At 46.5% G+C, this 26,662-nt stretch overlaps 1 protein-coding gene across 4 annotated transcripts in view; it reads right to left on the reverse strand.

Annotated features, from left to right (window-relative positions):
• The window catches only part of SPTAN1 (spectrin alpha, non-erythrocytic 1), a 65,113-nt gene that overhangs the window by 25,712 nt on the left and 12,739 nt on the right, over positions 1 to 26,662 (reverse strand). For 3 of the 4 annotated variants that reach the window (XM_068553945.1, XM_068553942.1, XM_068553944.1), the window contains exons 4-26: positions 23,504 to 23,644; positions 23,129 to 23,275; positions 21,640 to 21,773; positions 21,332 to 21,476; positions 21,102 to 21,256; positions 20,276 to 20,411; positions 18,281 to 18,382; positions 17,264 to 17,401; positions 16,650 to 16,760; positions 16,004 to 16,081; positions 15,738 to 15,893; positions 15,302 to 15,506; positions 14,577 to 14,758; positions 13,976 to 14,219; positions 13,653 to 13,775; positions 12,870 to 13,087; positions 6,328 to 6,420; positions 5,895 to 6,029; positions 4,678 to 4,826; positions 3,529 to 3,588; positions 2,217 to 2,415; positions 599 to 703; positions 132 to 155 (exon numbers count right to left, since the gene is read on the reverse strand). In XM_068553945.1, the coding sequence (XP_068410046.1) occupies positions 132 to 155; positions 599 to 703; positions 2,217 to 2,415; positions 3,529 to 3,588; positions 4,678 to 4,826; positions 5,895 to 6,029; positions 6,328 to 6,420; positions 12,870 to 13,087; positions 13,653 to 13,775; positions 13,976 to 14,219; positions 14,577 to 14,758; positions 15,302 to 15,506; positions 15,738 to 15,893; positions 16,004 to 16,081; positions 16,650 to 16,760; positions 17,264 to 17,401; positions 18,281 to 18,382; positions 20,276 to 20,411; positions 21,102 to 21,256; positions 21,332 to 21,476; positions 21,640 to 21,773; positions 23,129 to 23,275; positions 23,504 to 23,644 (3,180 nt within the window). The remainder of the gene's footprint in view (positions 1 to 131; positions 156 to 598; positions 704 to 2,216; positions 2,416 to 3,528; positions 3,589 to 4,677; positions 4,827 to 5,894; positions 6,030 to 6,327; positions 6,421 to 12,869; positions 13,088 to 13,652; positions 13,776 to 13,975; positions 14,220 to 14,576; positions 14,759 to 15,301; positions 15,507 to 15,737; positions 15,894 to 16,003; positions 16,082 to 16,649; positions 16,761 to 17,263; positions 17,402 to 18,280; positions 18,383 to 20,275; positions 20,412 to 21,101; positions 21,257 to 21,331; positions 21,477 to 21,639; positions 21,774 to 23,128; positions 23,276 to 23,503; positions 23,645 to 26,662) is intronic. The other variant, XM_068553946.1, reaches the window with a different exon arrangement.

The raw sequence follows: 26,662 nt of genomic DNA on the forward strand, positions 1-26,662 counted from the left end.
AGATTTTTACACACAAAAGGCATCTCTTGAGGTTCAAGAACAGCAATCCTTATGAGGTTCTTGACTTTATACTCTTCCCAGGATCTAATCCTTCTCAAGTTCAAGTTCCACATGGGGCACTGGACACTTACCCTGGGCATCGCGCCATACACCTCCTACAAGCAGAGAAGAAAACCAGTTCGATTATTAGAGGAAATACACACTTCTAAGTTACACTCATCACTGTCATGTCAAACCTGGAGACACGGGAGAGAATTACAAAAAGACAGGCAGCCTGACTGGCCAGAGGAACTTCTTAAAGTCTACAGAGAGACCAAGTGTTTCTATGTAATACCTTTTCTTTATTTATGGAACTGCATGAATTTATTACTAGTTAAGGGCTAAAGAAACATTCAACAACTTCCACAATATTTAATGGGCATAAGGAGGAGAGCTGTTTTTCCCTCCCGTCAAAGGTAACCAAGACAGTGCAGGTCACACAGAGAACCTGTGCCCTGGCCACACTCTGTGTTACGGAGCACGTGTGCTGGGCTACGTAGGATGAAGGGGGAGCCAAGCTGCTTCCTTAACAGACACCGTGCAGGGGCCAGACCCCCACCTGCTGCTGCACTGCCTGCACCTCCTCCGCCATCAGACCTTCGGACTCCAGGTCTTCAGCCACCTTGTTAATGTCCTTCAGCCGTGACTCATTGGCCTTGAGATCCTTCAAAGAAAAAGACATAATAACTAAAACCCACAACAGCAATTCAAAGAAGAGCAACAGATAACTCATAAACTATGGTTTGAATATATAAATTTCTGTCCAATAGGTATCTTATAAATAGTTTTTCTACTCCTTGATGGTCATCTAAATCAGAAAATCCTGATTGTCACTATCAAGGAAGTAAGAAAAGAGCACGGCATTGGAGACGGTCTGTCTCATGTTTACTGAACTACCTGTAGTTAATAATAATCCATTACTGGGACTTCCCTGATGGTGCAGCGGTTAAGAATCTGCCTGCCAATGCAGGGGACACGGGTTGAAGCCCTGGTCCGGGAAGATGCCACATGTCGCGGAGCAACTAAGCCCCCAAGCCGTAACTACTGAGCCCGTGTGCCACAACTACTGAAGCCCACACACCTAGAGCCCGTGCTCCACAACAGCAGAAGCCACCGCAATGAGAAGCCCACGCACCACAACGAAGAGTAGCCCCCGTTCGCCGCAACTAGAGAAAAGCCCACGCGCAACAACGAAGACCCAACGCAGCCATAAATAAATTAATAAATAAATAAATTTTTTTAAAAAGTCCATTATTCTGGTTGGAGATTTTTTAAAAACCTTTCTTTGTGGAGGACAGGACACATGTTCAAACTGTGATGAAATTTTAATGCTAGCCACTCTGGGAGAAAAGCCCCCCACCCATCTGAATTGGTTATAAGAATACTTTTTTATTTGGCCATACCGTGCAACATGTGGGGGTCTTAGTTCCCTGACTGGGGATTGAACCCACACCCCCTGCATTGGGAGTGCAGAGTCTTAACCACTGGACCGCCAGGGAAGTCCCAAGAATACTTTTAAATTGAGGAATGGATAAACAAGATGTGGTATATACACACCATGAGCATTAGCCATAAAGTTAACGGATCACTGATCCATCTACAAGGATGAACCTTGACAACGTTATGCTCTGTGAAAGCTGTTAGTCATAAAATACATAATCTATGATTCCATTTATAGGAAATGTCCAGAATACATAAATCCAGAGACAAGAAGCAGCTCGGTGGCTGCCAGGTGCTGGGGGGGAGGGGAGAGGGGGATAAGGAGTGGCTGCTTAATGGGTCTGTGGTCTCCTTTAAAGTGATAAAAAATGTTTTAGACAGAGGGGATGGTAGTGCAACACTGTGAATGAACTAAATGTTTCTGAATTGTACCCTTTAAAATGGTTAACTCTATGTTACGTGAATTTAACCCCAATTAGAAAAACTACTTTTACACATGTTTGTATGTTAGGTTTAGGAAAGTTCTTAAAACAACATGTAGAAAAAACTGCATGTATTTCCTCAAAACTAATCTGGTGTGAGAAAAGTTTCGATTAAACTCGTTTAAAAATGGCTACAGAAAAAAAAAAAAAAAAAAAAAAGGCTACAGAGATGAAGAAATATAATCTCTGAATTTTCATTCTGGTAATCCGCAGTCAAAAATCAAGAGAACCAAGTCTCTGAACAACCTTCCGTACCTTCTGGAAGTCATCGAACTTCTTCTGCAGCACTTCGACCTGCTCCAAGTCTGCGCCGACCTCCTCGTTTGTCAGGGCCGCTTCCTTCTCGTTGATCCACTGCTGTAGCTCGTTCGCTTCACGGAACAGCATAAACTTCTTACAACTCTTCTCCAACATGCCTTTACGCTTCTCCCCCAGTTCCAGCAAAGAATGGTACCTGATGTAATTCGAGAGGGTGACAAGAGGGAGCAGGGGACACAGTTAGCTTCCAACGGTGGCAAACTACCAGCTGTCTCCAAGATGTGGGTCCCAGGCTGTGAGTCGGTAACGATGATGCCCTGGTGACAAAGTATCGGAAGGCAGACGAAGACCCCGAGCACCCACAGACAGCCTCAGGGACAAGCACACACTGCACTGTTCACAACTGGGTGGCTGGGTGGCCCGGCACACTCATGCCCAGCCACGTGCGCACTGACGTCACAACCACAAAGGACCGAAACCAAGCGTTTGGCACACCACCACAGGCTCCATGCGACTACAGCTGCGAGATGAGATGAACTTGCTGTGCATAATGTATACAGAGGGCTTGTTCTCCTGTCGTATGATTCTGCCAGCAGCCCCCAGGTGGCGGGGGAAGGTATGCTGAGCTATCTTAAATAGCCTCATACAGGATTTTAGTTATCTCCGGGACAGTAGGAAATTTCTACTGTTTCTAAAATAATACATTTATTTCTCAGAAAGTTTTGGCCACTTCAGAAGGAGAAATCACATAAATCACATTTCATTAGCTGAACGTTTCTTATGAAGACTCAAATGACACTCTCACCCTTGGGAACTAAAATACAAAAGACTGAACTCCTAGTATCTTTAGAGATGTGAAAATGACAAACTTAGTACAACTGAGTTAAAAGTCAAAAAAAAAAAAATCTAGAATCCAGTCTAAGCTTCCAAAAGTGAAATAAAAAAGGAACAAATTACCAAGTACCAGAGCACTTTACGAGGCATGTGGTTTCCTGCCTACTGAGGAGGACGACGGCATCACCGGCCTCCAGGTCTGCTGAGAGTGGCTGGCCCAGCACAAAAGCCACCAGCAGGGGAACCAACAACACTCTGAACGCACAGCTGCACAGAAGCAACCAACGAGAGAAGCGGCCACAGCTGACACAGCTTCACCCAAACCCCTTCCCTTGTGAGCGAAAGCTGCTGCCAGAGACGGGCCCCTCCCGTCACCTCGCCTTCCTGGACCCACGAGCGCCTTCAAGAGAAGCGGCAGCGGGAGGATGGACGGGGAGCCAAGGGCGGTGCTCGGCAGAGCTTCCGGCCTACTCACAGTTCTTCCACCTGTTTCATACGCAGAGACACGCTGCCGGCCTCCTTAGTTACGCGCGTCCTGCACAGAGGGGCACAGCAAAAGCACGCATGGATTAGGGGTTAATCCACGGGGACGGAAGGCGGCGGCTCCAATGGGTGCTGTGACGGCGAATGCTTTGAGTGGGGAAAATTAGGGAGTCACTCAAGAGCTCTTGGAAGCAGGCCAGGCCGGGAGTAAAATCACAGTAAGGAAAGAGCAGGAAAATCAAATTAAATTAGAGGGTTAGTTCACCTTCATTTTCCTGACGTCCGCCACGCTTAAGGCAGTAAATGTTCCTGTGCTAGAAACACTGGTCACTTCGCAGAGCCAGGCCAGGGGATACAGTGACCACCCCGAGGAAGAGATTTTCCTGAGGGCTAACATGCAACTGTAGTCAGATATCTGGTCCACTTTTTTGCTCTCGTATTTATGATCCAGGCCAAAACCTCTCATTCTTGTCTTAACAGTAACAGAAAACGTCTAATTAAGTGTACAAATAACCGATCTTTGCGGGGATCATCAGGGTCAGAAAAGTTCTATTATTCTAAACTCTAGTGAGGATGTATTTTCTGGATCTCTCCCAAGTGTCTAAAGCTTTTGATTTCATTAGCAGAGTAACATATGCCCTAAAGGAAGAACATAGCTCTTTATGGGGGCTTAGCTACAGAAAAGAGGACAGAGCCGTTTCATAAAAAATACACTCCATTCTCAGGGCACAAAGTCATGATAGACAGAGACGCTCTCTACGCGGCCTTTTACAAAGGGCAGAGCAGGAGGGGTGTGGAACAGCTAAAAACCCAATTTCAAGAGCATCTCCTGACCCGGAGGACAAAGACTGAGATGGTAATAATTAGCAAATATCTAGGAAAAGAAACTTGCCAATGCAGGGGAAGACAACAAAACAAAGGAAAATAAAGGTACAGGTCAGGGACTTTAGGTTCCAGCAGAGCTGTGTGGGTTGGAAGTGACTTGGGAAAGGCAGGAAGAGTGTGTTCTTGAGTGCACACAGGCATCGTAAGAGCCTTTGCTCTGGAGCCTCGGGACGCTGCCTAAACCTCAGCCCATGCGTGACGCAGACTAAGCCCCAAGCGGCGCTGGGCCCTTCGTGCCCGACGGCGAGGCCCTTACTGGTTGTCGATCTGCTCCTGCCGCAGCGCGATGCTGCCCTGCTCCTCCAGGAGGTTCTCCCGGGAGGCCGACTGCGCGGGGTCCAGCTTCTTCACGTACGCGGCCGGCACGAAACCCTGACGATCGTTCACCTCCACTTTCCACCAGTCCTAAGGGGAAAAAAAGAGAGACTTGAAAGCCAATTCCTCGCCTGAGGAAGGAAGGATCCAAGGAGGCCTGTGTGCATACAAAAGAAAGCTCTCATCAAGTCAAGAGAATCCCGTGACGTGCCAAGTATGCAGAGGGTCACGAGTGCAGCCCCGATGACTCGGGGCAGGAAGGCCAGCCTTCTCTTCGCGTAGACGCCCTGCAACTGTGCTGATACTGCAGCCATGAGCCACGCTTAAGTAAGTTCAGTGAAATTAAATAAAAACGCAGCTGCACTTGCCACTTGTGAAGTACTTCCCAACCACCCGCGGTTAGCAGGTACTGTGGGGCCAACACAGACATAAAACATCCACCACCGCAAAGGTTCTACTGGATGAGGCTGCTGTTGAGTAAATCAGTCAGCCCGGATGGTTAGTTGAGGGTGAGAGTCAACATAAAGACACCAGTCAGGTTTTCTCAAACTCCCACGACTGGGGTAAGCTGAGGGTGTGGGAATAGGAGGTTCTTGACGACGGCCGGGCCGGGTACACTTGCCCAGCCTAGACCAAGAGGGGAGGCAGGCTCTTTGGGGATCAGTCCTATGACACGTGGAGGACCATGGCCTCACTCCAAGGACACTGCCATACCAGAACATGTCAGGCGAGAAACGTTGATGAACCAGGCGGCATTTAACTCTGAGAAGATGGAGCCTATGGGGTGACGTTGGCGCTGTCTTCAACTGTCTGCTGTAGTCGTACAGTCTAGAACCAACAGGTACAAGCTACAGAGGAGCAGACTTTGGTTCAAGAGAGAAAAAAATTCCACGTGGAATTTTTTTCAGTGGTGAAAAAAGCTACCCTTGAGAGGGTGGGTCATTACAATAGCTTCCGGGTATTCAAGGAAACAAGACTGGTCATCCTGATCACAGGCAAAACAGGATAAACCCGTATGAAGTGGGAGGTGGACCAGGGAACTAAAGTCTTCAAACTCGAAACCAGCCTCATCCTGGAAAGACACACTCCCAAGACACCCAACTGAGCGAAACTGGCGGTGCTGATGGAGACCAACACACGGCCTCTTTCTGCGCTTGCCTTGTTGGTGCTGTTGAGTAAGGTGAGGATATCTCCTTTCTTCATGGTGACCTCTCGAGGACTCTTCTCCTGATAGTCGTAGAGCGCCAAGACCAGCTCCTTCCCGGTCTCGTCATCCATGGGGGCCACTTGTTGCTAAAAATCCAAAGGAAGGGCAAACAAACTTATAGGATGTCCCCGGTGTGCCACCTAAGCCCATGGCGGATTCCAACTTCCACAGCTGTCCCAAATTTACCAAACACACCTTTGTGAGAGTTCTTCTCTGAAGTTACCAACAAAATCTGATCCAGAAAGTTCAGCTGTCTGGGATCTTTAAGGTCACAAGAACATCACCTATGACCGTGACGCTTGCTGGCCGCATCCGGGTCCTTCATCTTCCCTGGCCCCCCAGCCCCCAGGGAACTCGCAGCTGCTGAACGGAAGCCACACTCACCCGGCACGACTGGGCCTGCTCTCGCAGAGCCTGGATGCTGCTGCCGTAAGCGCTGAGATCCGACATCAAAGCCTCGTGTTTCTTTAGCAGAGCCTGGAACCAAAATAACACACGGCGACCCTGAGCAAGAAGCCAGAGCCGCCCCGCTGCCTCTCCCACATGCCACCTGCCTCTGAAATCTGTTTAGTTACCTGGCGACCTCATCAGTCCTCCACTCTCTCCTTTTTTTTTGTTTTTTAAACATCTTTATTAGAGTATAATTGCTTTACAATGGTGTGTTAGTTTCTGCTTTATAACAAAGTGAATCAGTTATACATATACATATGTTCCCATATCTCTTCCCTCTTGCATCTCCCTCCCTCCCACCCTCCCTATCCCACCCCTCTAGGTGGTCACAAAGCACCGAGCTGATCTCCCTGTGCTATGCGGCTGCTTCCCACTAGCTATCTATTTTACATTTGGTAGTGTATATATGTCTATGCCACTCTCTCACCCTGTCACATCTTACCCCTCCCCCTCTCCCTATCCTCAAGTCCGTTCTCTAGTAGGTCTGTGTCTTTATTCCCGTCTTGCCACTAGGTTCTCCATGACCCTTATTTTCCCTTAGATTCCATATATATGTGTTAGCATACTGTATTTGTTTTTCTCTTTCCCCTTTTTGATAAACATTTAATTTGGAGGAAATACTGTGATTTCATTTATAATCTTTTCAGCCTGCCTTTACATGCTTAACTATGCAACCCCTGAAGCACATGAAGGGACATAAAGAACAACATCGGAGCTCTGACCGCCACAGCAACAGTCAGCTCTACCCACCACCAGAGCCTCCCATCAAGCCTCTTAGATAGCCTCAACCACCAGAGGGCAGACAGCAGAAGCAAGAAAAACTACAATCCTGCAGCCTGTGGACCAAAAACCACAGTTACAGAAAGACAGAGAAGATGAAAAGGCAGAGGGCTATGTACCAGATGAAGGAACAAGAAAAAACCCCAGAAAAACAACTAAATGAAGTGGAGATAGGCAACCTTCCAGAAAAAGAATTCAGAATAATTATAGTGAAGATGATCCAGGACCTTGGAAAAAGAATGGAGGCAAAGATCGAGAAGATGCAAGAAATGTTTAACAAAGACCTAGAAGAATTAAAGAACAAACAAACAGAGATGAACAATACAATAACTGAAATGAAAACTACACTAGAAGGACTCAATAGCAGAATAACTGAGGCAGAAGAACGGATAAGTGACCTGGAAGACAGAATGGTGGAATTCACTGCTGCAGAACAGACTAAAGAAAAGAGAATGAAAAGAAATGAAGACAGCCTAAGAGACCTCTGGGACAACATTAAACGCAACAACATTTGCATTATAGGGGTCCCAGAAGGAGAAGAGAGAGAGAAAGGGCCAGAGAAAATATTTGAAGAGATTATAGTCGAAAACTTCCCTTACATGGGAAAGGAAACAGCCACCCAAGTCCAGGAAGCGCAGAGAGTCCCATACAGGATAAACCCAAGGAGAAACACGCCGAGACACATAGTAATCAAATTGGCAAAAATTAAAGACAAAGAAAAATTATTGAAAGCAACAAGGGAAAAATGACAAATAACATACAAGGGAACTCCCATAAGGTTAACAGCTGATTTCTCAGCAGAAACTCTGCAAGCCAGAAGGGAGTGGCATGATATACTTAAAGTGATGAAAGGGAAGAACCTACAACCAAGATTACTCTACCCGGCAAGGATCTCATTTAGATTTGATGGAGAAATCAAAAGCTTTACAGACAAGCAAAAGCTAAGAGAATTCAGCACCACCAAACCAGCTCTACAACAAATGCTAAAGGAACTTCTCTAAGTGGGAAACACAAGAGAAGAAAAGGACCTACAAAAACAAACCCAAAACAATTAAGAAAATGGTCATAGGAACATACATATCGATAATTACCTTAAACGTGAATGGATTAAATGCCCCAACCAAAAGACATAGACTGGCTGAATGGATACAAAAACAAGACCCATATATATGCTGTCTACAAGAGACCCACTTTAGACCTAGGGACACATACAGACTGAAAGTGAGGGGATGGAAAAAGATATTCCATGCAAATGGAAATCAAAAGAAAGCTGGAGTAGCTATACTCATATCAGATAAAATAGACTTTAAAATAAAGAATGTTACAAGAGACAAGGAAGGACTCTACATAATGATCCAGGGATCAATCCAAGAAGAAGATATAACAATTATAAATATATATGCACCCAACATAGGAGCACCTCAACACATAAGGCAACTGCTAACAGCTATAAAAGAGGAAATCGACAGTAACACAATAATAGTGGGGGACTTTAACACCTCACTTACACCAATGGACAGATCATCCAAAATGAAAATAAGTAAGGAAACAGAAGCTTTAAATGACACAATAGACCAGATAGATTTAATTGATATATATAGGACATTCCATCCAAAAACAGCAGATTACACGTTCTTCTCAAGTGCGCACGGAACATTCTCCAGGATAGATCACATCTTGGGTCACAAATCAAGCCTCAGTAAATTTAAGAAAATTGAAATCATATCAAGCATCTTTTCTGACCACAACGCTATGAGATTAGAAATGAATTACAGGGAAAAAAATGTAAAAAAGACAAAAACATGGAGGCTAAACAATACGTTACTAAATAACCAAGAGATCACTGAAGAAATCAAAGAGGAAATCAAAAAATACCTAGAGACAAATGACAATGAAAACACAACGACCCAAAACCTATGGGATGCAGCAAAAGCGGTTCTAAGAGGGAAGTTTATAGCTATACAAGCCTACCTCAAGAAACAAGAAAAATCTCAAGTAAACAATCTAACCTTACACCTAAAGGAACTAGAGAAAGAAGAACAAACAAAACCCAAAGTTAGCAGAAGGAAAGAAATCATAAAGATCAGAGCAGAAATAAATGAAATAGAAACAAAGAAAACAATAGCAAAGATCAATAAAACTAAAAGTTGGTTCTTTGAGAAGATAAACAAAATTGATAAGCCATTAGCCAGACTCATCAAGAAAAAGAGGGAGAGGACTCAAATCAATAAAATCAGAAATGAAAAAGGAGAAGTTACAACAGACACCGCAGAAATACAAAGCATCCTAAGAGACTACTACAAGCAACTCTATGCCAATAAAATGGACAACCTGGAAGAAATGGACAAATTCTTAGAAAGGTATAACCTTCCAAGACTGAACCAGGAAGAAACAGAAAATATGAACAGACCAATCACAAGTAATGAAATTGAAACTGTGATTTAAAATCTTCCAACAAACAAAAGTCCAGGACCAGATGGCTTCACAGGTGAATTCTATCAAACATTTAGAGAAGAGCTAACACCCATCCTTCTCAAACTTCTTCCAAAAAATTGCAGAGGAAGGAACACTCCCAAACTCACTCTATGAGGCCACCATCACCCTGATACCAAAACCAGACAAAGACACTACAAAAAAAAGAAAATTACAGACCAATATCACTGATGAATATAGATGCAAAAATCCTCAACAAAATACTAGCAAACAGAATCCAACAACACGTTAAAAGGACCATACACCACGATCAAGTGGGATTTATCCCAGGGATGCAAGGATTCTTCAATATACGCAAATCAATCAGTGTGATACACCATATTAACAAATTGAAGAAGAAAAACCATATGATCATCTCAATAGATGCAGAAAAAGCTTTTGACAAAATTCAACACCCATTTATGATAAAAACTCTCCAGAAAGTGGGCATAGAGGGAACCTACCTCAACATTATAAAGGCCATATATGACAAACCCACAGCAAACATCATTCTCAATGGTGAAACACTGAAAGCATTTCCTCTAAGATCAGGAACAAGACAAGGATGTCCACTCTCACCACTATTATTCAACATAGTTCTGGAAGTCCTAGCCACGGCAATCAGAGAAGAAAAAGAAATAAAAGGAATACAAATTGGAAAAGAAGAAGTAAAACTGTCACTGTTTGCAGATGACATGATACTATACATAGAGAATCCTAAAACTGCCACCAGAAAACTGCTAGAGCTCATTAATGAATATGGTAAAGTTGCAGGATACAAAATTAATGCACAGAAATCTCTTGCATTCCTATACACTAATGATGAAAAATCTGAAAGAGAAATTATGGAAACACTCCCATTTACCACTGCAACAAAAAGAATAAAATACCTAGGAATAAACCTACCTAGGGAGACAAAAGACCTGTATGCAGAAAACTATAAGACACTGATAAAAGAAATTAAAGATGATACCAACAGATGGAGAGATATACCATGTTCTTGGATTGGAAGAATCAACATTGTGAAAATGACTATACTACCCAAAGCAATCTACAGATTCAATGCAATCCCTATCAAATTACCAATGGCATTTTTTACAGAGCCAGAACAAATCATCTTAAAATTTGTATGGAGACACAAAAGACCCCGAATAGCCAAAGCAGTCTTGCGGGAAAAAAATGGAGCTGGAGGAATCAGACTCCCTGACTTCAGATTATACTACAAAGCTACAGTAATCAAGACAATATGGTACTGGCACAAAAACAGAAGCATAGATCAATGGAACAAGATAGAAAGCCCAGAGATTAACCCACGCACCTATGGTCAACTAATCTATGACAAAAGAGGCAAAGATATACAATGGAGAAAAGACAGTCTCTTCAATAAGTGGTGCTGGGAAAACTGGACAGCTACATGTAAAAGAATGAAATTAGAATACTCCCTAACATCATACACAAAAATAAACTCAAAATGGATTAGAGACCTAAATATAAGACTGGACACTATAAAACTCTTAGAGGAAAACATAGGAAGAACACTCTTTGACATAAATCACAGCAAGATCTTTTTTGATCCACCTCCTAGAGTAATGGAAATAAAAACAAAAATAAACAAGTGGGACCTAATGAAACTTCAAAGCTTTTGCACAGCAAAGGAAACCATAAACAAGACGAAAAGACAACCCTCAGAATGGGAGAAAATATTTGCAAATGAATCAACGGACAAAGGATTAATCTCCAAAATATATAAACAGCTCATTCAGCTCAATGTTAAAGAAACAAACACCCCAATCCAAAAATGGGCAGAAGACCTAAATAGACATTTCTCCAAAGAAGACATACAGACGGCCACGAAGCACATGAAAAGATGCTCAACATCACTACTTATTAGAGAAATGCAAATCAAAACTACAATGAGGTATCACCTCACTCCTGTTAGAATGGGCATCATCAGAAAATCTACAAACAACAAATGCTGGAGAGGGTGTGGAGAAAAGGGAAACCTCTTGCACTGTTGGTGGGAATGTAAACTGATACAGCCACTATGGAGAACAATATGGAGGTTCCTTAAAAAACTAAAAATAGAATTACCATATGATCCAGCAATCCCACTACTGGGCATATACCCAGAGAAAACCGTAATTCAAAAAGACACATGCACCCGAATGTTCATTGCAGCACTATTTACAATAGCCAGGTCATGGAAGCAACCTAAATGCCCATCAACAGACGCATGGATAAAGAAGTTGTGGTACATATATACAATGGAATATTACTCAGCCATAAAAAGGAACGAAACTGAGTCATTTGTTGAGACGTGGATGGATCTAGAGACTGTCATACAGAGTGAAGTAAGTCAGAAAGAGAAAAACAAATATCGTATATTAATGCATGTATGTGGAACCTAGAAAAATGGTACAGATGAGCCAGTTTGCAGGGCAGAAGTTGAGACACAGATGTAGAGAATGGACATATGGACACCAAGGGGGGAAAACTGCGGTGGGGTGGGGATGGTGGTGTGCTGAATTGGGCGATTGGGATTGACATGTATACACTGATGTGTATAAAATTGATGCCTAATAAGAACCTGCAGTATAAAAAAACAAACAAAACAACTAATATTAAACTTTCATAGGGTTATTTGTATGGAAATATGTTAACATAAATGTTTCAGACATTACATGAAAAAAAAAAAAAAAAGAACAACATCACATGTACAGCGGATCCACCCCCATCCTAAGAAACAAACATTCCCAACAAGTGGCAGCTCCCTCCTCCAGGGAACCCCGTTCCCCACCACACTCGGTGCTTCTCCATTTTCCTCTACCGCCACTTCCAAAAATCATCTCAGGTCGTGTCAATATTCAGCTCACTGTGGTTTTTGTGAAGACTGGCAAGAGAAGAGGTAGGCACACGGCTACATCTAGACCTTTATGAATAAAATTTAAGGGATCCACTGAAAAAAGATGACTAACAAAGAACTGTGTTTATGTACGTATGTGTACGCAGATGGGGGAGAAGAGAGGAAACAAGAATGGAGAAATGGTCATGGCTGACGGTGAAAGGCCGTCTCCTCTCTTAAGTATGACTGAATTTCCACAGTAAAAAGGGAAAGAAGACGCTGAAACACTTTGAAGAGCAACCACCGTGGGGCTGCACCTTCCACGTGGTCGTTCTCCTAACCGGCCCCCAGCCCGAGCCCCGCAGCCCCCAGCTCGCGTCACCTCAGCCGAGTCCTCGTCCTTCCCGTAGTCGGTGCTGCCTACGATGGGCTCCTTCTCCCGCATCCACGACTCGGCCTCGTTGGCGTCGGCGAAGTACTGCTGGGCCTGCAGCGAGTCCTCCAGGTCCTGCCGCCGCTGGGAGGCCTTGGATTTCAGCGACTCCCACTTCTGGTTCAGCTCGTGGAGCTTGGCCTTCACGTCCTCTGAAGCAAAATGGCCTGCGAGGCGGGCAGGGGAGGAAGGACGAGAAGCACGCGGACACGTTGCAGCAGGACAAACGTCCTCTGCGTGCTCAGTGCACCTACGACACCACATCCTGGGGAGCCAGGCCCCTTCATATTTTCAGTTTTATGAGAGGCCCAGGTTCCAGCCCAACAGATCTGCTTGTCTTCTGCCTCCTCAAACCATGAAGTCTACCTAGACTCTACGAAGCAGGTATCCCTAGCTGGCATCAGTGATGTTATCATAAAGAAACAATAAAAATAACAGCCCCCACTCCCCCAACTCTCAGTCACGGAGCCTCACCCTTGCCGGGCACTGTCTCAGGCTCCTCAGTATCTGACCTCGTTTAATCCTCACAACTGTGGGAGCAGGTGATATCATCCCCACCTCACAGGTAACAAGTTCGGCTCAGAGAGGTTATGGGCAAGTCAAAGTCATACTCAGGAGAGTGGGGACGGTCTTCAACCCTACAGCCCAGCCTGACTTGGGTCCACGCACTCAGCCTTCTAAGAAGAGCGTCGTGATGAATGAGAGTGAAGCCACTTTTCCGACGACACTCACCTTCATCCACCATGGCGTTCCCCTTCTGTGTAACTGCTTTGATGCGGGGCTCGTGTCCGGCAATCTCTGCTTGTAGGGCTTGGTGTTTCTTTAGCAGATTCTGGACTCCAATTAAATCTTTGCCTGAAAGAGAAACCACTCCCAAGTCACCCAAGCCATCAAGAGAAGAGGCCGCACTACTGTCACGTAGCTTCCACCACGGTTTACCTAAACTCCCAGTTCAACTTAAACTTGACCTTGCTCATTCTGACACTGGTCCCCTTCCTGCCATAAGGGTAGAGCCCTTTCCCAACTGGATTCCTATCTGATGGCGGGAGGCTGACCTCTGTTGGTGGATGCAGCAATGGGTTCTTTCTCTCGAATCCATGTCTCCTCATCCTCGACATCACGGAAGAGCTGCTGCAAACGCAGAGAGTCAGCCAGCTTCTGCTTCCGGGCAATCATGGGCTCCTTGAGAGCCTCATAGCGAGCCACCAGGGCTTCCTGCTTCTTCTTGATGTTTTCAGCATCAAAGTGGCCAGCATCCTGGAACTGGCGGGCCTGGATGGTGATGCCATCGATTCGATCCTGGGAACGGGTAGGACAGAGTCTTGAAAGCCTGGCCCAGTGTGGGGCAACTACGTTCTGGACATTTCTAGGCTGACTTGATTACTTCAGGTGTGGTTTGCTCACATACCGAGAAAGTATAACACGGTTCTTTTCCCATACCCGAGAGCATTCTTTCTGCCATTGTTTCCCCTCATTCTGGGATCCCAGAAAGGTCCGAGGAAAGGCAGTCTAATTTGAACTGAAACATATGGCGCATACATGGTTCTCTAAGAAAATCAACACACTTCATCCCTCCCCACACCAACTGGTCTTGACTGACTGGCCACTCTCACTCCTGTGCTCACTGGCCCAAAAGCCGCGCCCAGGTCACCGTACCTGGTGTGCTGCCACATCGGCCTCCAGCAGGGCGTGCTTCTTCTGGAGGTTCTGGACATTGGTAAGGTCTTTGCCGTAATCGTCCGAAGCCAGGTGACCCTCCACTTCGTACAGCCACAGCTCGATGTCCTCAACGTTGCGATTAAACTGCTGCTGCTGGTTAGCCTCGCGGAGCTTTATTCCTAGTCAAGGAGGCAAGTTTGACTTCATTAGTTAACACTATCCTTCTGCCAGCGCTGCTCTCAAACGACGGCACCTCACAGAAGGACCACGGGGCAGGGTTTCAGCTACAGCTTCACTGCTATCAAGAGGGTAACGAAAAACCGCAGCCTCTGCTCTACCTTTTAGATGCTGAATTGGAAGTCGTTTAAAAAGCCTTCTAACCCCCATGGGATAGGGGCTGGCGAATGGTTAAGTGCCCTTGGCTCACGGCTGAGCTCTGACTTTCAGTGATGAGGCCCAAGTCAGTCAGGCCCAACGACCAAATCATCCTCTTCTCACTCAGGCTCCCTGCCCTCCCCAACCAGCACGCTCAACCACATTCCCCAAATCAGCAAAGCATCAGGAACCCACGGCAGGTGACCCCTACCCAGGAAGTGAGCCCGAGTGCCCAGGTCACCCAGCTCAGCTTGCCTGGGTGGCACATGTCCCCAAAACACGGAATGAGGGAGGAAGATTTAACTCCCCAAACGGCCTCCCGTAACCCCGTGCACACCTCCTCTCACCTTTTAGTTCCGTGGCCTCCAGCAGTTTCTTCCACAAACTGATGACCTCATTCATTCGAGCTGTCACCTCGTCCTTGGCATAGTGGTTGACGTCAATCAGCTTTTGCCCGGCTTTCTCCAGGGCGTCAATGCGGCTCTGGTTTGCCGAGAGCTCAGCCTCAAAAGCCTGATGCTTCTGTACTTTCCCTTGCAGGTTGGATGGGTCCTGCCAAGGAAAGGAAGAAGGGGGTTCTATCTTGAACCTAAGGACATCAAGTTACACTGCATTACCCTCACATTTATCTTTATAGGGGCACGTATAAAATGGCCAGATTACATTAAATAGTGTGTATTTTGAAATTTCCGATTTCTTTCTTTAGCTACAATTTATCTGTGAGTGCTGTGTTTAATTAGCTTACTAACCAAGTGCTACATGGCAATGCTAACAGGACATTACTTTATAAGCTTCATCTGTGGCGGTTTTCATCTTCTCATTGACCCAACTCTTGAGCTCATCAGAGTCACGGAAAAACTGCTGCAAGTGGAAGGAATCAGCCAGCTGGGCCCGGCGATACATGGCTCTCTCGTGAAGGGCGTTGCGGCGGCTCAACAGCTGGAAGGCAAGGCCCCCTGTGAATCTCCAGCTCTTACCCCCCAGCAGATCAGGCTCAGAAGGGCCACCCACGGACAGAAAGGAGGCGTGTAAAGAGGCTGCACACTCACCGCATCTCGGCGAGTAGCCACGTCTTCCATCGCATAGTGGTTGTTCTGAATTAGCTTGGTGGCAAACTCGTCTAAGGCCTAGGAAGAAGAATAAGGTTCTCCACTGGTGAGCGACTCTTCCACAGCTTGGCCCCCAGAGGAAAGTGCAGAACAGGGCACGGAATGCTCTAGACCTGAACACAGGTCAAGGTTTTCACTCTGAGGTTTGCTATGACAACCTTTATCCCTCAACTGTTGAGTTTTTGCTTGATGTTCTTAGTCAGAGGGCACAGAGTTACGCTAGCTTCACTCAGGACTGGAGACATTAGCTGCAGCTAACGTCACAGCAGGAACTGACGGAGTCAGATATGGGTCAAGAGCCTTTCAATTCCTACTTCTAAGGTCTGTGTTCAATGGGAAAATATCTCTTACATTAATTCTTAATGACTTTTAGAGGAAGGTAATCTCAACTTGGAGGTTTACATCAAGAAAATGACTTCATTCTAGAAGTCGTGCTGTGTCTCCAACAAGGTGGTCAATCATCACCGTGAGACTTTAAGCACCAGGAGCCTTCACTGAATCTGCTCAGAAACCTTTTGGAACGAGACGAGACCTCTGCTGACGCTAACGATCATTTGAAGGCACTGACAGCAAGGAGGGATCTTACTGTAATCTTCTCCTCCTGGGCACTGAGGGATTTCTCGAAGTCCTCGTGCTTCTTGAGAAGTGCTTCCACGCTATCCAAGGAATCTCCCAGGTCTTCATTCAACAGGAACGCCTTACAAGAGGAAACAAAGTGTTGAGATATTGTCTGATTCCTTTCACCTCCTAAGGCTGGAAAGCAAAGGCTATTCTGGCAGAAGGACAAAAAGAAGGAAAGAAGTTCTATGGCTATTAAACCTTCAGATCTCCCCCAGAAAGCCAGAAGTCTCTTCAGATTCCCTTAAAACTAATCCAACAAGAGCATGAAATCCTTATTCCACATTCCACTGAAACTTTTTCCCAATAGCTTTTGTTGCTTCTGTTAGATTTAAATTGCGCATAATGCTATGTTCTAAAGAAACAAAATCTCTTTAACAAAAAACTTCACACCATCACACTCCCCTGAAAAACTGGGGCCTTTTCTGAGGGCCTTTCAATCTCGGCAGCAAGGACCATGCTGGCAGAGCCCACAGAAGCTGGCACCCCCTCCACTTGTCGCAGAACTGAACCAGTGGTGGCCCCGCACAGAACGCGCTGAGCAGCGGACGGCGCAGGCGGCCGGTTCCCGTCCCCAATCACCTCCTGTTTGCTCATCCAGTTGTCCACCTGCTCAGTGTCACGGTAGAAGAGCTGCAGGTCCATGCACTGCTCGTACTGCTGCCGCCGCAGCTCCCACAGCTCCAGCAGCGCGGCCCGCTCCTCGGAGAGGATGGTCAGCTGTGGGGGAGAGGGGGCAGGCGGAGGGAACCTCAGTGCCCACGGCCGCTGGGCAGACACAGAGGCTGCCCTGGCGTTTCCAACCCTCTGCCGACCTTCAGGCCTCTGCTCCGATTGGCATAAGGGAAGGAGAACATTTCCTTGCACGTGTCAGCCAAGCCACAAGAAACCACAGATCCTGAGTGGCTTGCTGAAAGTTTATGTTAAACCTAAGAGGGGTGGCCCTGCTCGAATGAATCTGGAATTAATTTATTGCCACATTATCACAAATAATGTTAGGCAAAAATGGCAAATAAACCCCTAGGTAGAAGAAAAAGGGCATCTATGTAAAAGTGAGGCAGCATAAATGGAGTAGGGGCTCTTAGGTGAGAGATGTCAATTGAGTGGGTACTCCCCAGAATACGCTGACTAGACCCATGAATGCCCTAGGCTTAATTTTTAGGCTCTGAAGTTAACGACAATAAAGTGTGTCTTTGAAATGTCTCTTCTTGGTCTCTATAATATTAAAAATATATATCATTATCTAATGTTCCTCAAGCATCTTCATAAAGATACTTTGAAACTCTGGAATTATACACACACATACAAATAATTTAATACAAATTTGTTTCCCCTTGGCTCCAACTACTAATGCAGGACTCAGCTCCCTGCAAAGCCCCCTTTAAGTAGGAAGTGTGTTGCATGTATCCCAAACAAATGGAACTTTCTCTCCCTGATCAATCACCACACATCTTCTTTTTAAATCTCTGGAGTTGCTGCTTCCAGGCGGAATCTCTTGTGTAAGTTTTCTCGCACACCAGGGTGAATGCAACATCTGGATATTTAAGGCTGGATAACAGCTTTCGGAGACTTAGTAAAAGAGCCTTTCTCCTCTCTTACCTTCTCCCTCACTTCATCTGAGGCATAATGACCAGCTGCAAGCAGGGCCTGTCCAGACTCATCTGCAGATTTAAAGCTATCTTCATGAGCGTCAATTTCACCCTAATTGGGGGGGGGGGGGTAAAAAAGGACAATTTATGCCCAGCATCTTGTAAAAGAAGAGGAAGTTACTGAATTTCACATAATCATTACATATCAGGAATATCACATCTAGAACGAGGAAAAAATCAAAGATAAGGCCAGGTTTCCTAATAACAGCCTAGGTCATCAAACAGGAGAGCATCATTTATTAAGAAGTCTGTTTCCTACTGGCTTGTCATGCCACCTGTCAAACTGTCAAGTTTCCACACATCTATAGGGTCTGAGCTCTCTGTCTTCTGTTCCATTGGTCTATTTCGGGTCTTCCTTGCGCCGGATGGATTTTTTTTAACATTTAAAAAAATTAATTAATTAATTTATTTTTGGCTGCATTGGGTCTTCGTTGCTGCGCACAGCCTTCTCATTATGGTGGCTCCTCTTATTGTGGAGCACGGGCTCTAGGCGCGCGGGCTTCAGTAGTTGTGGTACGCAGGCTTGGTAGTTGTGGCGCACGGGCTCAGTAGCTCCACAGCATGTGGGATCTTCCCGGACCAGGGCTCGAATCCGTGTCCCCTGCATTGGCAGGCGGATTCTTTTTCTTAATAAATTTATTTTATTTTATTTTTGGCTGCACTGGGTCTTCGTTGCTGCACATGGGCTTTTCTCTGGTTGTGGCGAGCGGGGGCTACTCTTCGTTGTGGTGCGCAGGCTTCTCATTGTGGTGGCTTCTCTTGTTGGGAGCATGGGCTCTAGGTGCGTGGGCTTCAGTAGTTGTGGCACACGGGCTCAGTAGCTGTGGCTCGCGGGCTCTAGAGCGCAGGCTCAGTAGCCGTGGCGCACGGGCTTAGCTGCTCCACGGCATATGGGGTCTTCCCGGATCAGGGCTCGAACCCATGTCTCCTGCATTGGCAGGCAGATTCTTAACCACTGCGCCACCAGGGAAGCCTGGCAGGCGGATGCTTAACCACTGCGCCACCAGGGAAGTCCTGCCAGATGGATTTGTTTATGATTTTGTAATACCTGGTAGGGTGAGTCCCTCCCCTTTCTTCATAACTGTCTCAGCTGGTTTTGATTTTTTTTCTTCCAAATTAATTTTAAAATCATCTTGTCTCATTCCAGAAATAAAGGCTTTCCCCTGGAATTGCACTGAATGTATAAATCTTGGGGAGGATTTGTACCTTTATAAGAGATCATTCCATCCCTGCCTATCCCTTTATTCAGTGTTTCTTTTCTTTCATCAAAACTTTACAGCTTTCTCCACAGATGTCTTATACAACTTTTGTTAGATTTATTCCCAAGTATCTTATATTTTCCGATGCGATTATAAGTAGTATTTTTAAAAATTACGCTTCTAACTGCTGCTAGTGCAGAGGGGCATATCTGACTTTTGTATATTAATTTTTTATTATCTAGCACCTCTCAGAAGACCTATGGTAATAATAATTTTTAAAATCTTGTTTAACAGTGTTTTCCAGAATTTCTTAGCCATAGAAACCCCTTCTTCTTCAGGTAAAGCCTATTAAGATCTCATAAAACTAGTTTCCCATGGATGCTCTCTGGGCAAACAGCAAATCATGAAATTTAAATTCACTCAAACCAACTATGAAATTCAGCATTTAAACAAAGACATTGTTTAAGGTGGCACAGGACACACGTGCAAAACAGTAGCACGTCCACCTTGCCAGAGCTTGGCCCCTTTGCTTTTACAAACCACAGTTATTCTCCTGACATGTAACTCCCTTAACCATCTATTAGAAGCAGGTAAAGCAAGTCTTCAAAGGAAAAACCAGCCACAATCCCTATGGTGAGAGCTACCTGTGAGCAAGGTTTCAGCCACTTCCAGCTATAAGTGACAGAGCTACAGGGATGCATTGTTTAGCTCATGGCTTTACTTTTGGAAGACCCTGGAGACCTTACCTTGTGCTCCTGATGCCTATCGAGCAGGGCTTCGGCCCCAGCCACATCGTTGGCAAGTTCATCTGCATTGATGAGGGCTTTCATCTCAGTGACCCAGCTGGTAAGGTCTCTGAAGTCGGCAAGGAAGCGCTGAAGCCTGGGAAACCAAAGGTCAGTGAGGAGAGGTCTCCAGGGGAGGCCCCAGATGGAAGATACCGCCCTAGAGCTCTGAATTCATGTCCTCAGACGTCTAATGAACCATACAAACTCTAGCCCTTGGAAACATGGGACTCTTTCAAATCTAGACTATAAAGGAAAGCAAAAGAAGGCTGAAATCAAGCCTTTAAAATTTAGGTTCTGTCCATCACTATAATTCCCCAAGCTTGTCCCTTATTTTCAACTTCCTTGTCACTCCCCAGTTCAATCCTTAGTTATTAGTAAGAAGCATTCTCTCCCTTTCAATCCTTGATTTACTCAATTTTAGCAGAGTATTTCACATGATGCTCAGATTGCTAAAGAGATTATTTCCATTTCTATTGGTTCTAACACAGTGATATGGGATGGAAAAAAGATATTTATAAAGTTATAAATATTATGTGTGTATATGCAAACACTACAAAGTTTCCAGTCACCAAATATAACACAGAAATGTATTAATATACAATATAAAAATATATAACAAATACAGTAAGAAAAAGTCATCTGCCTTTTCTTCCTAGAGGAAAGCTGTCAAGCTATACAGAAGGTTTCTCAGCAGAGAGAACTGACCGTCAAGTCTGCCTTCCTCTTGCCTCTAAAACAAAAGCCCCCTGGTACGGGCTGCGGGGCCCTGGAGGAGCATTTCTACCTGTAGGAATCGTCGAGACGTGCGTGTCTCTCTGCGGCCAGGGTGCGGATCTGCTCCCAGTTGGTGATCAGCTCCTCTCGCTTCACTTGGATCTGGGTGGCGCTCAGAGGGTGGGACTGCTGCAGGCGGTCGGCCTCGGCGCACAGGGCTTTGACCTGCAGACACACTCTGTCAGGACTGCTCTCCTGACCGGGCTAACTCGTTTATAGTCAGCTGCTTTCAAAACCAACCTGGTCCTCCAACGCAGCGAGATCTCTCTCCAAACCCTCGTGTTTCCGAAGCAGAGCCTGGACGCTGGCCAGGTCCCGGCCAAAATCATCAGAGGCCATTAACTGTTCCTTCTCCTTAATCCAGCTGATGGTCTCGTCCACATCCCTACAGCACAGAGGCACCTGTTAATCCACGGTTACGACGTCCATCTGGGACTGGGACGCCACGCTGGGCCAAGACCCAGTCAGCCCCACATCTTCCTAGACTCGCCCTGGGCCTCAGCACGCCCCCCGGGGGACCCCTTCCCGCAAGGCCCTCAGCTCAGTACCTGTTGAAGCGCTGAACCTCGGCGGCCCCGAACAGCTTCCCCTGCCTCTGGAGGGCCAGTCCCTTCAGCCGCTGCCAGCCTGCGTTCACCTCATCCTGCTTCGTCTTGATGAGCTCCTCCTCGGGGTGCTGCTCCTGAGCCAGGAAGGGCAGAGACTGCGCTCAGCCCAGCACCTCTGGCCCCACCAGCTGCCCGCCTGGCCTTGGCTCCCCGACGCGTCCGCCTCGGCAAACCTTACTGTTCTAAAGAAACACTGGCTTTTTGTGTGGAATGAAGGGGAGCTCATTCAAAAGGAGCTTCCATTTCTTGCTCTATAAAAAGGCGAGAGCCATTCTCTGTGCCCTGGAGCCGTGGGGCGAGTCTCCTTCTGTGCATCAGCACCAAACCCCTGCGTTAAGGCCCTTCAGCTGCACCTCAGTTGGCGGCCTCGTCAACGCACCGCTCGCCCCAGCTGCCCCAAAGTTCACTGTTTCAAACGTCACGAGGCTATTAATAAGCATTCCTGCCCAGACACATGGTTTTCCAGGTCTGTTCCTGACTTCAGACTGGAGATATTCCTTTGAAAGTATCCTTCCCCACTAACCACATTCTGTCTTGTTTAAATAAAAATAACATGTAAAGTAATAAGGTGAAGCCCTTCCGGGTTGCGGGATCCACCTGTGAGATCTTGGGCTTGGCCTGCCTGCTCTCCTCAGCACAACCCAGGGACGGCCCAGGATTCCAGGGGCAGCTCACCCGCCACTTGGAAGGGTGAGATTACATCTGAGGAATGCTGGCTCTGGATCCAAAAGGGAACAAGTACCAGTCCCGAAGGATCTACATACATAAAATGTGTACCCCGCCCCCCAAATCAAGTTTTCCCTAAAGCAGAAACTCCCGAGTTCATCCTACTCGATGTCTCCGGAGCCCTGTGGTAGCAGGTGAGAATAAAGCGGCAGTTGACAGGACCGCACATGCACGCAACTGGGAGAGGCTGCCCCCACTCCCCTCTTAATGGCTCCTGAGCTCCCGGTGGAGAGCCATTCATCACGGGGCTCCCCAGGCTCCCGGGAGCCCAGGGAAGCTCCGACTCAAAAAGGAAGGGAAGAGCAATCAGGCAGTGGTGGACGTCTGCCAACCCTACGAAGCTTTCACCACCACACCCTAGTCTGAGAAACCCCGACACCCAGCGTCAGCAGCCCAATAAAAGCTTCAGCCCTACCTGAAAGTGGGTGAAGGAAATAGATCAAAGGAACTCTACCCTTCCTGCCCACGGCCACAAGTTAAAAAGCATTTTCCAATTTAGGAGTGATCAGTATTGCCGCCTTACTTAGACCTAAACAGAACTCTTAGACATGCTTACCAAAACCTGCTCACTCAGAAATCAGGGACCCGATCAAAACTTCTCTTCTGGAAAAGTTAATGTAATGACGGTACATTACATTAATGTTAAAGTAAAGGAAGTTAACGTGACGATGTTGTGAGAAGCACACAGCACTTCCCCATTTACCTGAATGAGCTTGGCGGCAAACTGGTTCACTTCATTAACTCTTTCTTCGTGGGCAGCCATGTCTGTTTGAAACTCTTCAAATTTCTTCTGTAAAACCTCCACATGCTCCAGGTCCTGGCCCAGCTCCTCAGAAGTCACAATTGCTTCCTATTCAGGGACCACAACAGAACCAGAGTCACCAAAAAACACTTGGGAACAATGGCTTCCAGAACCCCATCATGAAATGGGCTCCGGAAGGGGCCGCGGCAGCTTCGGCGGACGCAGTTTTCTGTGTGCTGCGCTGCCGCTCTGCCGGCTCTCAGCTGCGGACGTGGAGGGGTCTCGTCCCCTTCTTTCCTCAAGGCCTCCCCAGCACACCTTCCTTCTCAAACGCACCTTGTCGTTGATCCAGTCCATCACGTCCTCACATTCTCGTAGGAACTGCACCAGCTTCTGGGCCTGCAGGAGCTTGATTCCTTTCTCCCGCATCTTCTCCAGAAGTAATTCCCATTGGCGGTGCAGCTCCATCAAACGAGTCTGGAGGTTAAAGAGCCCAACCCCACAGGCTACAATCATTTCTGTGGGATCTGGCTCCTCCACAGAGTTCCAACAGGTTAGAAACCTCACACAGCTCTGAACAAGTCTTTTTAAAAAGATAATCCCTACACTGAGGGGAAATTGTAAAGTTAACTGAGAAGAGGAAAATGCATACACTTCACCGTGGTTTGGTAGGTCTTAAAGTACAAAATAACTGCCCTTTAGTAGGTAGATGGGTTCTAGTTTACGCCAAGGAATTTACTGTTATTCTATAATTATCAATTATTATTGATATCACATTATTTGGTAAGTATTTAGGTAATGTTTGTAGTTATATTAACTGTTAAGTTATTACAGTGGGATTTCTAGGTCAGAAGACTATTGGGGAAGGAAAGATGAGGTGTGATCGTGCAACTGCAGCAGGAATCGCTGGAGTGCGTGTTCTGAATTCCCGGAGGTAAAGGGGAGAAAACAAGAGGTCCCATAGGCATCATACATGTAAAGAAATAACTATGAGGCACAAGTAAAGAGGAAAACCTTAGTATAAAGGTAAAAAGATGGGGTCCTGAAACACAATCAGCTATCAAAGAGGATTCCTGGCAGAAGCTGTTTTGGTGCTTCCGTGAAAAGATGCAGCTTGTGGTACATACAGTGCATCCCAAGTGAGGTTTACATCAAGCTGCGCCCAGGTGGCAGCCACAGGCCCAAACAGTCACTTCCCAGCATTTTGGGTTCTCATAGCACAGTCTTAGTAAGGACTCGTCAAGAATAGGGGGATTCTCATCAATTCAAGCTTAGGCGATGCAGTCTGGCATTCTAACCCAGTCTCTAGGTGTTGATTACGCCTACCCAAGATACTGGGAGTTTCTGTATAACACAGACAGAAACAAGTGACACAAACACAAACAGTACCAGAAGAGAAACCTGGGATCCACCCATCGTTGAGATGCCACTCCCCACAAACTGAAAAGCTGAAAGCCACGGGATAGTCAACATGGGTGGATTCTCTTAGGAGCAAGTACTGGTGGTTCATTTGAAAGGAGAAAGCACTGGGAGGAAAATAAAGGCTCACACAATTCACTTCCACCACTACAATCACTTCCATCGCTGATGGTTCAAACCGGAGTCCACCACTGAGAAGGAAGTGAAAGGCATTCCCAGGCAAGGGGGAAAAGGCAACCAACAGCAAGTCAATACTCCACCTACTCGGATGTGGGAGCCAATGTGGGTGGCGGTCACTATGGGGCGCCACGCCGTCCGGTACGGTGTGAAAGTCTAAACCGGTGACAGACAGGTTATCCAGGACACAAACAGTCTTCACACCCCACCCACCTTCCTCTGCGTTAACATTGCCTGCCAAACTAAGCTACTGAGTTACTGGGCCAGGTCAATTGCTAAGCCAGGATAACCGTGGGACCTGGGAGCACGAACACAGGGATTCAATGAGAACCCTTTGTTTTTTTTTCTTTTTTAATTTTTTGGCCGTACCGTGCTGCATACGGGATCTTGGTTCCCTGACCAGGGATCGAACCCGCGCCCCCTCCAGTGGAAGCGCAGAGTCTTAACCACTGGACGGCCAGGGAAGTCCCCCTTTTGCTCAAATTAAAATGAGGCCACAGAAGGCTCAAGAAAATCCTCACCTACAAGTCAGCTGTCAGTCTCTCACAAATCTCATTTCCATACCCTCGAGGGAAGAACCGGGGCCAGGCCTGTTCCAGGCCTGACTGGAACAACTTTCCCACTCCCAGTATGTCTCCTCTTGTCAATACTGCAGTTTTGACAGAGGCCAGTTTCACAAGCTTGCTGGTGTCTGAGAGCGTGAGCGGGCAAGGAGGCAGGTGCGCTTAGGGAACGCGTGGACAGCTGGCAGGGTGGTGGAGAATCCTGGCCGGCTCAGGCAGAGCTCTCAACAGGGGCCCGAGCAAGCAGCAGCAGCTTTCAGAGAAGCAGTTGCGGGAAAAGAAAGGAAAGCTGATAGGAGTGAAACTCGGGCTGGGAAAATAAAGTGAATAACTGTAACCAAAGAAAGGAGTAGACTGAAGCACTGGTTCTGTCACCTATTAGCCGTGGGGACCTGAGCAAGTTGCTCAAAATTCTCTGAGCCTCAGCTTCTACCCTTCTATACTATGGCTACCTCGCAAGCTTCTTGTGAAGATTAGAGGTAACGTATGTAAAAGTCCTAGCAAAGTATTCGCACATAAACAGCTATTAACAGCTTCTCAACAAACAGTAGCTAACAGCAGTTTCAAATTTTTTTTTTTTAATAAATTTATTTATTTTTGGCTGCGTTGGGTCTTTGTTGCTGCACGTGGGCTTTCCCTAGTTGCGGCGAGCGGGGGCTACTGTTCGTTGCGGTGTGCGGGCTTCTCACTGCAGTGGCTTCTCGTTGCGAAGCACAGGCCCTAGAGCGCATGGGCTTCAGTAGTTGTGGCGCATGGGCTCAGTAGTTGTGGCTCACGGACTCTAGAGTGCAGGCTCAGTAGTTGTGGCGCACGGGCTTAGTTGCTCCGTGGCATCTTCCTGGACCAGGGCTTAGAACCCGTGTCCCCTGCATTGGCAGGTGGATTCTTAACCACTGCGCCACCAGGGAAGTCCCTCAAATGCTGCTTTAATAAGATCTCTAAACAGGGAAGAGGGGAATGAAGAGAGCTTTGGGTCTCCCTCCCCGACATTAATTACTAAAGACAAACACTTGATCTATTTCTCATAGTCCCCGTCTGTAACCTGGTTAAACTAATACAGAGCAGCTGAACCAGCAAATTGGCACTCCGGCTGATTTCAGTTACAGTAAGACTATATACAAAAGAGTGGGGAAATGAGCAGATGCACCTTTGTACTTTCTTGGCCGCGCCACGCGGCATGCGGGATCTTAGTTCCCCAACCAGGGATCAAACCCACGCCCCCTGCAGTGGAAGCATGAAGTCTTAACCACCGGACCGCCAGGGAAGTCCCACGTCTTTGTATTTAACTGCAGAGACACGTATTATATTGCCTGCATGGGTTGAATGTAGTAATTAA

The sequence above is a fragment of the Eschrichtius robustus genome, chromosome 10 (genome assembly GCF_028021215.1).
Source record: "Eschrichtius robustus isolate mEscRob2 chromosome 10, mEscRob2.pri, whole genome shotgun sequence".
In the NCBI taxonomy this organism is placed as follows: Eukaryota; Metazoa; Chordata; class Mammalia; order Artiodactyla; family Eschrichtiidae; genus Eschrichtius; species Eschrichtius robustus.